At 30.6% G+C, this 16866-nt stretch overlaps 2 protein-coding genes across 2 annotated transcripts in view; one reads left to right on the top strand and one right to left on the bottom strand.

Annotated features, from left to right (window-relative positions):
• Positions 1 to 4188, bottom strand: part of pod1 (coronin) — an 80581-nt gene extending 76393 nt beyond the window's left edge. Inside the window, exons 1-2 of the mRNA XM_075356260.1 lie at positions 4102 to 4188; positions 2929 to 3113 (exon numbers count right to left, since the gene is read on the bottom strand). Of these exons, the coding sequence (XP_075212375.1) occupies positions 2929 to 3088 (160 nt within the window). The 5' untranslated portion in view covers positions 3089 to 3113; positions 4102 to 4188. The remainder of the gene's footprint in view (positions 1 to 2928; positions 3114 to 4101) is intronic.
• The window catches only part of atk (artichoke), a 122236-nt gene continuing 109068 nt past the window's right edge, over positions 3699 to 16866 (top strand). The window contains exons 1-2 of the mRNA XM_075357627.1: positions 3699 to 3794; positions 5621 to 5853. Of these exons, the coding sequence (XP_075213742.1) occupies positions 3699 to 3794; positions 5621 to 5853 (329 nt within the window). The remainder of the gene's footprint in view (positions 3795 to 5620; positions 5854 to 16866) is intronic.

Genomic DNA, 16866 nt, shown 5'->3' with positions numbered 1-16866 from the left:
GGCTCAGATCACTTCATAGTTAAAATTAAATTCACTCCCCCCAAAGGAAGCAACAAACCCAAGCCCCTAAAAAAGGAAAATAGATTCTACTCATCTAATCAAGAACGAAAATTACGCAAGCACAACAAAAAAATAACAATCATGGAAAAACTCAAAGATCTAGTCAACCTTAAACAAATCGCAAGAGAACTGATCCCAATAAAACCCCAAAAAAAGCATCGATTGATGGAACAGCAAATGCAACAAAACAATGAAAAGACATCAAGCATAGCCATTACACCAATCCCAAAAACCAGAAACATCCTTATAAAATCTAGTAAAACAAAGAAAAGAAACCACATGAACCCTAAGTAAAAGACAACACCATAAAGATACACTGAAATCAACAGAAGAACAATTCAACAAAACACAGTCAAGAAACTACCAAATACCTTCAAAAAACAACTCCAAAAATACGAAACCAACCCTGCTAATAAAGGATGAAAACCATAATCTGCCCCAAAACAATAAACACAACAGGAAATCCTAGCTAAATATTTCAACTAACTACTAAATTGCGAAGAACCAACAGAACTCCTAAATCTCGACACCAGCATCCTAATAACAACACCAATGGAAAACATCAACTTTCCCGCAATAAAAGAAGTCTTCCTAACACTGAGCAAGATTAAGAATTACAAGCTGCAAGAGAAGATCAGATCTTTCTTTTTTTTGTCTTCAGTCATTTGACTGATTTGATGGAGCTCTCCAAGATTCTCTATCTAATGCCAGTCGTTTCATGTCAGTATACCCCTTACATCCTACATCCCTAACAATTTGTTTTACATATTCCAAATGCTGCCTGCCTGCACAATTTTTCCCATCTACATGTCCCTCCAATAATAAAGTAACTATTCCAGGATACCTTAATATGTGGCCTCTAAGTCTGTTTCTTCTTTTAACTATATTTTTCCAAATCCTTCCTTCTTCATCAATTTGCCACAAAACCTCTTCATTTGTCACTTTATCCACCCAACTGATAATTAACATTCTCCTGTAGCACCACATTTCAAAAGCTTCTAATTTTTTCTTCTCAGGTACTCTGATCTCCAAGTTTCACTTACATATAAAACTACCCTCCAATCATAAATTTTCAAAAATGCTTTCCTGATGTTTAAATTAATTTTTGATGTAAGTAAATTTTATTTCTAACTCAAAGCTTGTTTCACCTGTGCTATTCAGCATTTTATATCCCTCCTGCTTCATCCATGTTTAGTTTACTTCCCAAATTCAATTTAATTAAATTTAATTTAATTTTACTTCCCAAATAACAAAATTCTTCTACCTACATAATCTTTTCTCTTCCTATTTTTATATTCAGTGGTCCATCTTCATTATTTCTACATTTCATTACTTTCATTTTGTTTTTGTTTGTTTTCATGCGGTAGTTCTTGCATAGGACTTCATCCATGCCATTCATTGTTTCTTCTAAATCTTTTTTATTCTCAGCTAGAATTATTAAATCATCAGCAAATCATAGTGTATTTATCTTTTCACCTTGCACTGTTACTCCAAATCTAAATTGTTCTTTAACATCTATAATTGCTAGTTCTATGTAAAGATTAAAAAGTAACAGGGTTAGGGGATATCCTTGTCGGACTCTTTTTTTTTATTACGGCTTCTTTCTTATGCTCTTCGATTATTACTGTTGCAGTTTGGTTCCTGCAAATGTTAGCAATTGTTCTTCTATCTCTAAACTTGAACCCAAAATTTTTTAAAATGCTGAACATTTTATTCCAGTCTACATTATCAAACGCTTTTTCTAAGTTCCCATGTATGTTGGTTTTTTTTTATTTAATCTTCCTTCAACTATTTATTTGAGCACTAAACTTGCTTCCCTAGTCTCTATATTTTACTAAAACCAAATTGGTCTACTCCTAACACTTCTTCCACTCTCTCAATTCTTCTGTACAGAATTCTAGTTAAAATTTTTGATGCAAGAGTAATTAAGCTAATTGTTCTGTATTCTTTACATTTATTGGCTCCTGCTTTCTTTGGTATCATGACAATAACACTCTTTTTGAAGTCTGATGAAACTTGATGATCTATCTATCGCTTCCTCACCTGCACTGCACAGGTATCCCATCTATCCCAGGAGAGCCTTTCTGCAATTCAAACTTGACCTTATACCAGAAGACAGCTCAGACAAGATAAAATTAAATAAAAAAAAAATAATAATAATAATATATATATATATATACTACAACTAAATAATTGAACTAATTACTAATTACAATTCCACACTTGGAGAATTTAACAACTTGTTTACAGAGTTAAGGTACAGAAAGATATTATTCTGTATTGTAAGTTATTGTTAAGTATTTAAGTCTAATAAATATAAATAGTAATTGAACTGCAAAATTTAAATAAATAATTTTCTATAAAATTCATAGTAATTATGGAATTTTCTTTACTGATGAATTATTTCACTATAGAAGCTTTCTTGTAAGCTTGTTCATGGGATTATGAATATGAAAATTTGTAGCATATAAAAAATGTCATTCTTGACCGGGATTTGAACCCAGGATCTCCAGTTGAAAGGGTAGGACACTACCCCTTCTCCAAAGAGATTGGCATTTATTTTTTTTAAACTTTATTGAGTCACATATAGAATCACCAGTATTTCTGCATTGGCTAATTTATATAGTCCAAACACACCCCATCAAATGAAACTCTAATATCAGTATCCAATTCCAAATTATGAAAAATATTACAAAAAAAGTTAGATAAATTAGATCATTACTTTCAAAGAAAATAATTTTCAAGCGGCACCCATATTAATAAATACCTACCTAAAGAAATGTTATATCACTAAATCACTTTTCTGAATAAATCTTTAAATAAACACTAAAATATTACCTTTAAAATTACACAAAAAAATTAACATACCATTATGATCAACATTAAAAGCCATGAAAGCTGCAGATGAGGCAATGTTATTCCCGTGAGTCTGATATGATCCAACTGAAATATCACGAACACAAGCTTCTGGTTTTGGCACAATTGGCGCAGCATTTTTATATTTTGATGCTTTAAATCTCCAAGCCATTTTTTACTAACATTAAATTTTTTTTCTGAAAACATAACACAGGATTTTTTCATCACAAACTATTATTCATAAATTTGCTATTACACATACATTAAATAAAAACTGCAACAAAAACAAACTATCACAGCAAAGTACATTGAATATTACTACAAGACTAGTGATTTTAATTTCTTCAATTTTCTTATGTTATTATTACATTAACACATATTAACAATTCTTTTACTACATATACTCTCACTATTTGCTATACTGGCCCCTATATCAAACAAAACGAAAAATTTCATAACTTTTTGATCCAGTTACATCAATATAAAGTAAGCATGCAATCCTATATTAATGTTTGAATGTGAATGCTAGCAAAAAGAATAAAACTCTTTAGTATTAAATCTTTAATGAATGTTTTATTACATAATACAAAAAGCCAAAACATTCTATAATATTATGTGACCCATTAAGAATGTTGCAACATTATTTTAATCAGTTCATCAGAGATGTAACGAATTTGCAGGCTCTACAGGAATTAGTAACAAAGAATAACTTCTTAAATAAATAACTATCTGAACTGCATTAATGCAAAAAAAATTACATCTTGTAGTTAAATTCTAGTATAATGACTGAAACACACCTTAATAACATTTGTCAGATAATTAGACAACGTTTTAAGAAAACAGAAACGCCTACTTTCCAAATACGGAAAAAATACAAGGTTAGAATCTATCAACATACGGTATTATTTTTGTATTGAATATTTCTTTTAAGAGAAAAATTAAATTACATTTTTCAGAAAAATAAATTATGCTCAAATCTCGATACAACCAATAAATATGATTACATTTTAACCACAAAAATTATTATAAACAAACACCCTTTTAAACATAAACCGACTGACAGTTCATTCTGTCGTTCAGTAGATTCCAAACGATTTAAAAAATTTTAAATTTTATCACAATAATATAAACACTAAAATAATTACACAAAAGACAGCACAGTAATGTTAATTTACCTTCACCCACCTTTATAAAGCAGACACTTTGTTTACACGATAACACACAATACACAAAGTTAACGCGTTCCGGCTTTATGGCACCATGATAAGTAACTTACACGAACAACATATATGTATTGCTTGAAATATTCATTTAATTGGTAAATGACAACTACAATGATTTTTAATTTAAATTATTTCACTATGAGTGAAAAATATTTTGAAATAATACAGACATTTTTTTTAAAAAAGCAGTCGATTTTCCACAACCAAAATAATGGCTAACATTGCCAACAAATCTGGCGGCAAATTTTAAAAGTACTGCAGACGGTAATCACGAAAATAAAACTATCATCCCAAATGAAAATTAAGTGATTAGATTTTAAAATTATTCATTCTAAAAAATGTATAAATTTTATATAATATATAAATAAATTTTAACTGTTATTTATCTACAGTAAAGCAACAACATCACATAAGTGAATGAAATTATATTTATTGACAATGATTTTAAACAATATCATGTAAACAATTAGACTTTCATCATGCAAAGCAAATTTTCGGTATGAAAGTATGAAATTGTTTTGGTTTATATTTTATTATATTCTAATTATTTCTATAACATTTTATTTGTACGTTTTCCCAGGTTTAATTATTGGACTGCTTTTATTATTAATTAATCACTAAAAAATTATGTTTTATATTTTATTAAAACAGCTTGTATCAATATTAAAAAATTCATTAATTTAAGTAATTTCTAATTACACACATTAAAAAAAATTAAAACACCAAGAATGAACGTGAAATTTTTATTCTCAATACAAAAAAATTAATTACTCCTCTTAGCACAAATATGTAGATTTTTCTTTCATGTTGCATTACTTTATACATACAACCTTGTCAACCATTTAAAATGGAAAACTTAGTATAATAAAATGCCTATCACAAATTAATAATGTAAGAGTTTTCATTTATAGAACAATTTTCTTAACATAAAATATTAGATGACTAAAAAAAGAGAAATATTCTTAAAATAAATAATTACATAACTAATATTTCCAGATTTCAGACATTTGAAAGCATAATTTTACATGATTAAATGGCTACTTAATACTGGAAACATAAAAAAGAAAAACATTTTTAACCCTAGAATCATAACACATATTCTGACAGACTACACCCCCTCCTTAAAATAGTTTTCACTTTGGGAAGGGATTAGATTTATTATTCTACCTCCCTACTAGCTTTTAAAACATTACGTCAGTATTGGCCTTCAAACCAAAGCTACAACTATAACTGTTTTTGTCTGTGAGTTTGTCATAGTCTCACAGACAAAACATTGTGATTTACATTAATGCATTCTATCTGCACATTGAAATTAGTTGAAAATAAATTGATTTTTAAACTGTTAATAAGTGTATATAATATTGTTTTTCTTAATTTATGATATAAATATTTGTTCCATATCATTTTGAAATATACAAGTATTATGTTCCCTTTTTTTATAAAGTATAATTGATTTACTAAATACTAATTTTGAAATTCAGGACGTTTTATCGAAACTTGATAGAGGTTGTTTGTTTGATAATGACAATATTCTAAGTGAAAACAATGATGAAAATGATGTTGAAGATGGTGATGGTGTAGCTTTACATGAAACTAATTCAGAAGCAGATGATAGTGATGCTGACCCAGACTTCATTGAAAGGGATGAAACCATTGATGATCAATCTGTTTCTCAAGATGCTCCATCACACAGCAATATGTTTTTATGTTTTATGTAACGCTTGCATTCAAAAGTTAAATCAGCAAGAAAAGAGTACACAAATTAATTTCAAGAAATTGAATGCTATTACAAATACCTCATAACCCATAATGGATGCACATTCACCTACAACAACAACAACAAAAATAGAATAAAATATTAATTTATAAACTCATTAAATAATTCAGTTAGATTTATATTTATTTTCCTTAAAACTATCCAGCACTGCATTTATCATTATTACTATTATTTTGTACGTATAAACAGAACTACATGATGATTATTGATATGCAATAATTATTCAACACATTAACTAGAAACTGGAACTAGAAACTGGAAAGATAAGTTTGATTATACTTTAATGTATAGAGCAAACATGAACATAAAATACAATAAAATATGCATGTGTGTGTGTGTGTGTGTGTGTGTGTGTGTGTGTGTGTGTGTGTGTGTGTGTGTGTCATTATACATGTCTCAGCATAACTGTTTCATAGATTAGATGTAGATTAAATAATCTGTAATCAGAAAAGATCACATAACTCTAATGTAAGTATATATAAGTTAAAGTTCATATTTTGCTTTAAATATTACAGTAATTTAGATAAAACCTAACACAAAAAGTTATTTTAAAAATTAAATTATTACCATACTATTATATGTTTCATGAATAACTTTACTTTAATTTTATACCTACTGGTAATGGAAGAGAAGTAAAAATATTATTATGGGTATGTTCCACTTCACCCCTACTTGGCTACAATCTGACAAAATACTCAACTAATTTTGATAAAGTATACTTAATTTTCTATTAAGTTATTTTTAGCAATACCCAAAATAACAATGCCACATTAATCAAAAATAGATTTTTTAATTTTTTTTTTCATTATACGCTTAGTCAGGATGTATTATAAAAATATTGCAAACAAAAAGTAAAAAAATACTATAAAATTTGGAATGGTTTTAATATCTTTCTAAAATTTTGTTCTTAGAATCCATTCCTATTTTTGGAAAATTATTTTTTTTTAAATAAATAGTAATAATTGAAGTAAATTAGATACCATGAAATAGGACATGATACTTACCTTTAAGTATGAGTATCATGTCCGTTTTAAAATATTTCACCATTTTAAATATTACACCAGATATTTTTTGAGTTGTAAAACAACCTCAAACTTCTAAACTAGTGATCTGTGGATGTTAATATAGGATTTCAAAAATCAAATTGAAGAATGAAAGTTTACAAAAAAAATAAATGAATTTTAAGTACTTGGGTTGTGAAAATAACTCTGGATGGGTGAAGCAGTTAAAATTAAATATGAGAATGGCACAAGTAAAAATAATTGTTTTTAATAACTCAAAAGGATTACTGAATGCCAATAAAATTTGTTTGTGAGAAAACAACTCTTCAAATTATGCCTAAAATATTACCTGTATAAAACTGAAAACTGGTCTACTGGAAAGAAAAATTAACATGTTGCGCTTCTGCCAAGCTCTGATCCATTCTCACTTAGAATATGGCTGTGTGGCTTATTTTTCCTCACAGGCCACCACTCTAAAGATGCTTGATGCAGTCCATCATTCATTTATTCATCTTGCAAAATGTGCATTTTGTTCAAGCCCGATGGTAAGTCTTCTAGAGGACAGTGTGAGCCATCTCTTTGGAATAGATGAAACCAAATGATCTACCTCTATGTAGCTCGCATTAAAACAAAATCAAATCATCCTACTGTGCAGTGTTCTTTAACCATCATGTTAATCTTGATGAGGAATGATATCTTACAGGTATGGTTATGAGTTATGATTTCATAAGTTCATACTTCTGGATTCAAATATTTGATTAAAATTATCATGTTTCTGCTTTTTGACATTTGGAAATTTTTTGTTTCATGATAGATTTTTTATTTTTTATTTTATTTTTTTATTTCAAACATATCATTCCACATAGGTATTTACATGGTTTATATTTGAAGGTAAATTTTAATTGTTAACTTTTAATCATTTACTATGGTAATATTGTGTCTGGGCACTGATAACACCTTGTCGTGCGCCCAGGAAAAAATCTCCTTTTTGAGTTGTTAGTTCTTCTATTTTCTACAAAACTTTCTTCTTCCTCAAAATTTTCAATTATTTCAAGCACTGTATCAGCATCTGAAGCAGCCCTCAATAAATTATCTTTAAACTTAACTTTACAGTATTAAGTTCACACTTTACAGTACACAAGCTGAACATCTCCTCCAAGGCTCTGAGAGTGTTTGATAATGTTATCTTCTTTGGCAGACATAACATCACTTCTTTTGTGAACACTGATAGAGAAGAAACAGCAAATCCCATTTTCATTTTCTTTGAAGTGAACAGTTTTGAAGAGTGGTGTAACTGATTTTCTTTACTTTATTTTTTCTGTTGAAGATTGAAGATGTAACTGATTTCTTTGTAATTAGGTAAATCCCACTGATGGGCTTAATCAGTAATAATAATAATTTATTCATATGTTCAGTCTTGCTTCAAGAATTTTACCTAAGTTATAATTTATAATAAGGAGGTTCTCATTTCATAGATTTTGATTTTTTCTTTTGTTTCCTAATGTTTCTTAAATCTATATCCATCAGATATCAAATTATTTCTGTGAGATGTTTTCTAATTTTGTTCAGTTACATATATATATAAATTTTGTAGGATCTTATTTTCTTATTAAAGCCCTTCAATCTTAGAGAAAATATTTTTAAGTTTATCCTATAGTAAAATTTGCTAATGCTATCAAAACTGTAATTATTGTCTCTTTGGTCATCTTTCATGCTGGTCAAATCTCTTGGACTGAACTTGATTTTTCTGTTATAATTCTACAATCCTCCTCTATGAATCATGAGACCTTGCCGTTGGTGAGGGGGCTTGAGTGCTCAGGGATACAGAGTAGCTGGACCGAAGGTGCAACCATATTGGAGAGGTATCTGTTGAGAGCCAGACTAAGGAATGATTCCTGAAAGAGGGCAGCAGCTCTTTCAGTAGTTGTTAGGGGCATGAGTCAGGACGACTTAAACGGCCGTATCAACATCACTCAGTCCTCTGAGTACTGCGCAGCTGAAAGCAATGGAAAACTACAGCTGCTTTTTTTCCAAGAAAATGTGGCTCTCTGCATTTTCACATAGCAATAATGGAGGCGCCTTCCTTGGTAAAATATTCCGGAGGTAAAATAGTCCCCCGTTCGGATCTCCGGGTGGGGACTACTAAGGAAGGGGTCACCAGAAAAAAAACAAACATAACATAAAAAATAACATTCTACGAGTCGGAGCGTGGAATGTTAGAAGCTTAAAAAAGGTTGTTAGGCTAGAAAATTTAAAAAAGGAAATGGGTAGGACAAATGTGGATATAGTAGGAATTAGTGAGGTTCGGTGGGAAGAGGAAGGTGACTTTTGGTCAGGTGATTTTAGAGTAATTAACTCAGCGTCAAATAATGGGCAGGCAGGAGTAGGTTTCATGATGAACAAGAAGATAGGGAGGAGAGTGGAGTATTTCAAAACGCATAGCGATAGAATCATTGTAATAAGGATAAAATCAAAACCTAAACCGACAACGATTGTTAACGTCTATATGCCTACAAGCGCCCATGATGATGATGAGGTAGAGTGTGTATACGAAGAGATTGATGAAGCAATTAAACACGTAAAAGGAGATGAAAATTTAATAATAGTTGGAGATTGGAATGCAAGCATTGGAAAAGGCAAGGAAGGAAATATAGTGGGTGAATACGGGCTGGGCAAAAGGAATGAAACAGGGGACCGACTTATAGAGTTTTGCACGAAGTATAATTTAGTAATTGCCAACACCCAATTTAAAAATCATAATAGAAGAATATACACTTGGAAAAAGCCAGGTGATACTGCAAGGTATCAGATAGATTATATCATGGTTAAGCAAAGATTTAGAAATCAACTCGTTGACTGCAAAACTTACCCTGGAGCAGACATTGATAGCGACCATAATTTGGTGATAATGAAATGTAGATTGGGGTTTAAAAACCTGAAGAAAAGATGTCAGATGAATCGGTGGAATTTAGAGAAGCTTGAGGAAGAGGAGGTAAAGAAGATTTTTGAGGAGGACATCGCAAGAGGTCTGAGTAAAAAAGATAAGGTAGAAAATGTAGAAGAAGAATGGGAGAATGTTAAAAAGGAAATTCTTAAATCAGCAGAAGCAAACTTAGGCGGAATAAAGAGAACTGGTAGAAAACCTTGGGTTTCAAACGATATATTGCAGCTGATGGATGAACGTAGAAAATATAAGAATGCTAGTGATGAAGAAAGTAAAAGGAACTATCGGCAATTAAGAAATGCTATAAACAGGAAGTGCAAACTGGCGAAAGAAGAGTGGATTAAAGAAAAGTGTTCAGAAGTGGAAAGAGAAATGAACATTGGTAAAATAGACGGAGCATACAGGAAAGTTAAGGAAAATTTTGGGGTACATAAATTAAAATCTAATAATGTGTTAAACAAAGATGGTACACCAATATATAATACGAAAGGTAAAGTCGATAGATGGGTGGAATATATTGAAGAGTTATACGGAGGAAATGAATTAGAAAATGGTGTTATAGAGGAAGAAGAGGAAGTTGAGGAGGATGAAATGGGAGAAACAATACTGAGATCTGAATTTAAGAGAGCATTAAAAGATTTAAATGGCAGAAAGGCTCCTGGAATAGACGGAATACCTGTAGAATTACTGCGCAGTGCAGGTGAGGAAGCGATTGATAGATTATACAAACTGGTGTGTAATATTTATGAAAATGGGGAATTTCCATCAGACTTCAAAAAAAGTGTTATAGTTATGATACCAAAGAAAGCAGGGGCAGATAAATGTGAAGAATACAGAACAATTAGTTTAACTAGTCATGCATCAAAAATCTTAACTAGAATTTTATACAGAAGAATTGAGAGGAGAGTGGAAGAAGTGTTAGGAGAAGACCAATTTGGTTTCAGGAAAAGTATAGGGACAAGGGAAGCAATTTTAGGCCTCAGATTAATAGCAGAAGGAAGATTAAAGAAAAACAAACCAACATACTTGGCGTTTATAGACCTAGAAAAGGCATTCGATAACGTAGATTGGAATAAAATATTCAGCATTATAAAAAAATTAGGGTTCAAATACAGAGATAGAAGAACAATTGCTAACATGTACAGGAACCAAACAGCAACAATAACAATTGAAGAACATAAGAAAGAAGCCCTAATAAGAAAGGGAGTCCGACAAGGATGTTCCCTATCGCCGTTACTTTTTAATCTTTACATGGAACTAGCAGTTAATGATGTTAAAGAACAATTTAGATTCGGAGTAACAGTACAAGGTGAAAAGATAAAGATGCTACGATTTGCTGATGATATAGTAATTCTAGCCGAGAGTAAAAAGGATTTAGAAGAAACAATGAACGGCATAGATGAAGTCCTACGCAAAAACTATCGCATGAAAATAAACAAGAACAAAACAAAAGTAATGAAATGTAGTAGAAATAACAAAGATGGACCACTGAATGTGAAAATAGGAGGAGAAAAGATTATGGAGGTAGAAGAATTTTGTTATTTGGGAAGTAAAATTACTAAAGATGGACGAAGCAGGAGCGATATAAAATGCCGAATAGCACAAGCTAAACGAGCCTTCAGTAAGAAATATAATTTGTTTACATCAAAAATGAATTTAAATGTCAGGAAAAGATTTTTGAAAGTGTATGTTTGGAGTGTCGCTTTATATGGAAGTGAAACTTGGACAATCGGAGTATCTGAGAAGAAAAGATTAGAAGCTTTTGAAATGTGGTGCTATAGGAGAATGTTAAAAATCAGATGGGTGGATAAAGTGACAAATGAAGAGGTATTGCGGCAAATAGATGAAGAAAGTAGCATTTGGAAAAATATAGTTAAAAGAAGAGACAGACTTATAGGCCACATACTAGTCGCTTTAATATTGGAAGGACAGGTAGAAGGGAAAAACTGTGTAGGCAGGCCACGTTTGGAGTATGTAAAACAAATTGTTGGGGATGTAGGATGTAGAGGGTATACTGAAATGAAACGACTAGCACTAGATAGGGAATCTTGGAGAGCTGCATCAAACCAGTCAAATGACTGAAGACAAAAAAAAAAAAAAAAAATTCTACAATAACCTTAATCAATTTTCTGTTACATAGAGAAGTATCATCTCTATGTATTTTTCTGAGAGGAAAATATAAAAACTTTTACTTATTAATTTAATTTAAAAAAAAAACATAATTTTTTAAGGGGGACAACAATCTAATGTAATTAAACAAAAAAAAAATACATTATATCGCTAACTGGATATGTAACAAATAATCTAAACTACAATCTAATCTGACAGTGACTTGGGCAGATAAGATAGCTGATATTGCCACAAATGTGGCATTAAATGTTGTACAAATATATTAAGTAGTATATTAATATTAACAATTGTTATATTATTGTTTTTAATTTTTGTATTGACTATGCTGTTGTGTCAATTAATTGAAGTATTTTTAAATGTGGAGTACTTTAATTTAATTTAATTATTTTGCTCTTGTAAATACATTAATAACCAACTGATATAATAAATAATTGATAAAAAAATTTAAAAACATATTCATCGTTGAAAATAAATATTAAATAATATTTATAAATATTCCTTTGTTTTAATGAATTTAGAAAGGATATTTTTAACCTACCAGGTTGGTCTAGTGGTGAACGCGTCTTCCCAAAGCAGCTGATTTGGAAGTTGAGAGTTCCGTTGTTCAAGTCCTAGTAAAGACAGTTAGTTACTTTTATACGGATTTTAATACTAAATTGTGGATATTGGAGTTCTTTGGTGGTTGGGTTTCAATTAACCACACTTCTCAGGAATGGTCAAACTGAGACTGTACAAGACTACACTTCATTTACACTCATACTCATCATACTCATTCATCCTCTGAAGTAATACCTGAATGGTAATTCCTGAAGGCTAAACAAAAAAAAAAAAGAAAAGGATATTTGTCAAATTGTTATGAATTTGCTCTGAATAGCTACATTGTTTTAAAGCCAAGTTTTATCTTTCATTGTATGAATAATGATTGCTGTATACTAGTAATGTATTTCTAGTCTGTACAAATTTTTATTCAATATTTTTACTTTCAACAGATTATTATATTACAATGTTCAAGATAAGGCTGTCACATTAAAGTGATTCTGTGCATGCTGTAGCATTAATAAGTCATTCACTTACTTTACTGTCATGTTCATTTTGTTCCACATGCACCATTGAATGAAGACCATTTGTTCCGCAGTATTCTTCACAAAGGATATATTATTCTTTGAAATTTCTTATACTAATCAATCTGTCTTTTTCTGTGCTGATAAAAAAGTATTTTTTTTTTTTTATCTTGGATCAGTACATTATTTCAACAACATAAAATCAAGGGCAAGTGAGTTTGTTCTAAAATTAATACATGGCAGTTAAATTTTACATTTATTGCATTACAGTATATATAAATCTGTATTCATTTTTGTTTATTAGTTTCTATTTTACTACATTTTTATAAATAATTTTCTATATTTTAGTGAATCTTTATATTTGTTTAAATAATAATGTAATATATGAAAAATATAGTACTTTCTAAACAACTCATACAATTTTCTTTCTAAAGAAAGAAACATAATTATCATTATTACTATGTCATCTACACTACTTTTACAATCTGTAACATTTGGTAATCTCTGTTAATTTGACTTTCATCTTTCTACTAAAACTTATCTTGTTTTAAATAAATATTTTTTTTCAGATTTGTAACTAGATTGTATAGATCAAGTTAAATAAAAATTTAACAAATATAATACTCCCCTAACAATTGACTCTTTAAAAACACATACACACACACATTAAATATGAGTTTTAATAAAGTGTATTAACATACCCTTCTGATGGGTATATCAAAATAAATTATTTTTATTATGAGTGAAGAGAAAGAATAAACCCATATCATTTTCTATGATGCATTTTCTAGATCAGAAAGGATATCAATTGTTTCATGTTTTGTTCTCCATTTTTTAATGGTATAATTATGAAATAAACTGTTAAAAACAAGTTACTATGATTGTTACAACCTATATCCATGCTCTATAAGGTGGCTACCTACCCTAAATGTGAATGTACTAAGAAGATTAGTAATCAAACAGTTGAGGATGTTGTGTTCTTCTGTAATTACTGGTTGGCAACTCTTCACTGGGTATATAAGTTTTGAGAACATATTAATTATACTTGTAAATTAAGAAATTGATCGATACATTGTTAATGAAAACTGTTTAAATTCGTCACAAAATCAATTTCAAATCATAATAAATTCATTAATTTAATATCCTAGTGTAATCATTTTTCATTTTATTTTTTTGTCATTATCAATTATGAACAATTTCTTTGAGGTTAACATTATTCAATTTAGTTTTATTTTTAAACACTTTAGTTCAAAAAGAGAACAATTTTGAAAAAATATATATTTTATTAAACACATTTTTAAAATTGAATACTGTTTTGACGTGGACAGAACTCTTTAAATGATAAAAAAAGATTAACTAACAATGTAGTCCATTCCAGACAAACATTTGCACCCAAGTATAGTATAAACTAGTACACAAGTCTAACAAACAGAAGTTTTTTTTAAAGAGATAATTGTGTACTGATTGTTTTTATCTTCTTTGATCTTCTTCTTTACCTTTTATCTTTGTTTTTTACTTTATTTGTTTTGATATTGTATTTCGTTGAAATATATTGATGATAACTGTTTAACGGTCAAAATTCTCATTTTTATAATCCTTTTTTTAAATTCTTGAGCGCATTTTTTACTGTATCCTGCCACGATCAAATACCTCGACTAAACTCCCTCTGCAGACCTACACACCACAAGGTTGCGAAGAAAACCAGCCACTATAGACCACTTCTCGCGGATCATCCAGTTAATATGGAGATCCAGAAAGGAATGTATTCTCTCAAATTCCCTAACAGCTCGTGAACGTTCGACCTCATATCGGGGGCAGACATAGAGGAAGTGGTCCACTGTATCATCAGTCCCACAATCTGGTCAATAATTGACTCGAATCCACCTAACGAAGCCTTGCCAAACTCGCCCGAAAGGCGCCATGCGCGGATAGAAACTGCATGATATACTGATTGGGAAAAACCCATCTAATCGCACCTTTATCAGGCACTATAGGAAATATACCATGCATGTAGCGACCTGTGGGGGATTCGTCCCACCTGCCCTGCCAAGACGTAAGGCCCGGTCTTCAATCTCCTGCTTTCGTTCTGATGTCAATAGGTTATTTACCTTGGAATTGTAGCATTCTTTAAGCTCATTAGCCAAGATACCTATTGGTTTGACTCCGGCTATTAACACATACTGCCTCCCACGAGAGTGTTCTATAACAGCCATCAAGAGGAGTCGCTGGGCCCGCAGCAAAATGTCCACGTAACACCTAAAAGCCAAGCGGTGACCCCAGACAGGCGAAGCATATAGCATAATAGCCTCACTAACACCTTTGTAAAGGATACGCTGGTACGGTATTCAACCCCTAATCGGGATGAATGACTCTACGGGTTCCATAAAAAGCATTAGCGGCCTTTTTTCTACATACTGTAGATGTTCCTTGAACCGAAAATTCTCACCCAGGTACTTTTGAGCTGTAACGTATCGAATGGGAAGACCAGCCATCTGAACCCGGATTCGGTTCGGATTAAAAAAAAGGGGAATACCTTCTGTTTACGATGAGGTCAAAAAAAGTTGGCTTGTGGTAGAAACAGACATGTAAATGGACAAGCACATTGTAAATGTGCTTGAACCAACACATTGTAAAGCAACACTGTAAATGTTTGTTGTGGTAGACAAACATGTAAATTATCTGGCAGTAAAGCTTTTGGACAACAGCAATGACATCAGGCGACTGAAATGTTTCCATGTGCTGGAACTGGGGGATGTAAACAGATCGAGTTACCTATAGAAGGAACCTAGGAGTGGGAGCACAGGATGACCCTGTCACTATGTAGTGAACGTCACTTTGGTATCTACGAATTACAGTTATTTCTACTTACCAATGAATATTTGTTTTATTTATAGTCTTATTTTCATATATTTGTATCGATGACATTTTATTTTTATTTTTTTGTTTTTCTCTTTCTGTGATTTGTGACTTATTTCTCGTATTAAGTTAAATACTGACCTTAAATTGGACTACCTGTTCAAGAGATTTTCTTATATATGAGTTGTTGAACTTTTGTATGTTTTAAGAGGGCTTTAGTTGGAGACCTCTCTTCATGTGATTGTCATGGCTCAAATCTATTTATGGTCCCCATGAAGTACGGATTGTAAATGATAACAGATAGACAAAAAAAAAAATTATACTATATTCATAATATAGCTTAAAAACCAAACTTAGTTATTATTTATAACTAAGGGAGTATAAGTTAAAAATTAAATTAAGCAGCAGAGAAGCAATGGTTGAATCAAAAATATATTTGGGGACCACTTTACAAATTTAAAAAAAAATTCTTCTATGAAATTCAGTCAAAAAAAAATTCCATATGGAAAAAAGTGGTTTGTTAACAAATTAACTATTTTAATAGATTATTATATTGAGTAAAAATAATCTGAAATGAATGATTGGTAATAAATAGAAAATCGCAAACCTCTATAGTCTTCATAAATCAATATAAGTATTAAAATGCTCTTTGTATCAAATAAAAGCTATAAAAATATACTTAAATTAATAAAATCGTTTCTATCATAAACATTTTAAGGAAATTTTATAGGTTTTTATGAGGATAATAATAATGATCGGGTTTGAATCCCGATCAGACATGTCATTTTTCATACGCTGCAAATTTCCATTCTCGCAGGGCAAAATGTCCAAAGCAGTCGATGCTAGTCATCTCAAAAAAAAAATATTAATCTAGGTCAAAATGCTATCTCCCCGATTTTAAATTTCTTCTTGCTCATCCATAAATCATTAAACGTAACAAATTATTTTTGTTTTGCAA

The sequence above is a fragment of the Lycorma delicatula genome, chromosome 2 (assembly GCF_047948215.1).
Source record: "Lycorma delicatula isolate Av1 chromosome 2, ASM4794821v1, whole genome shotgun sequence".
Taxonomy (NCBI): Eukaryota; Metazoa; Arthropoda; class Insecta; order Hemiptera; family Fulgoridae; genus Lycorma; species Lycorma delicatula.
The sequence above is the reverse complement of the archived record's forward strand: the minus strand, read 5'-3'. Positions and strand labels throughout refer to the sequence as shown.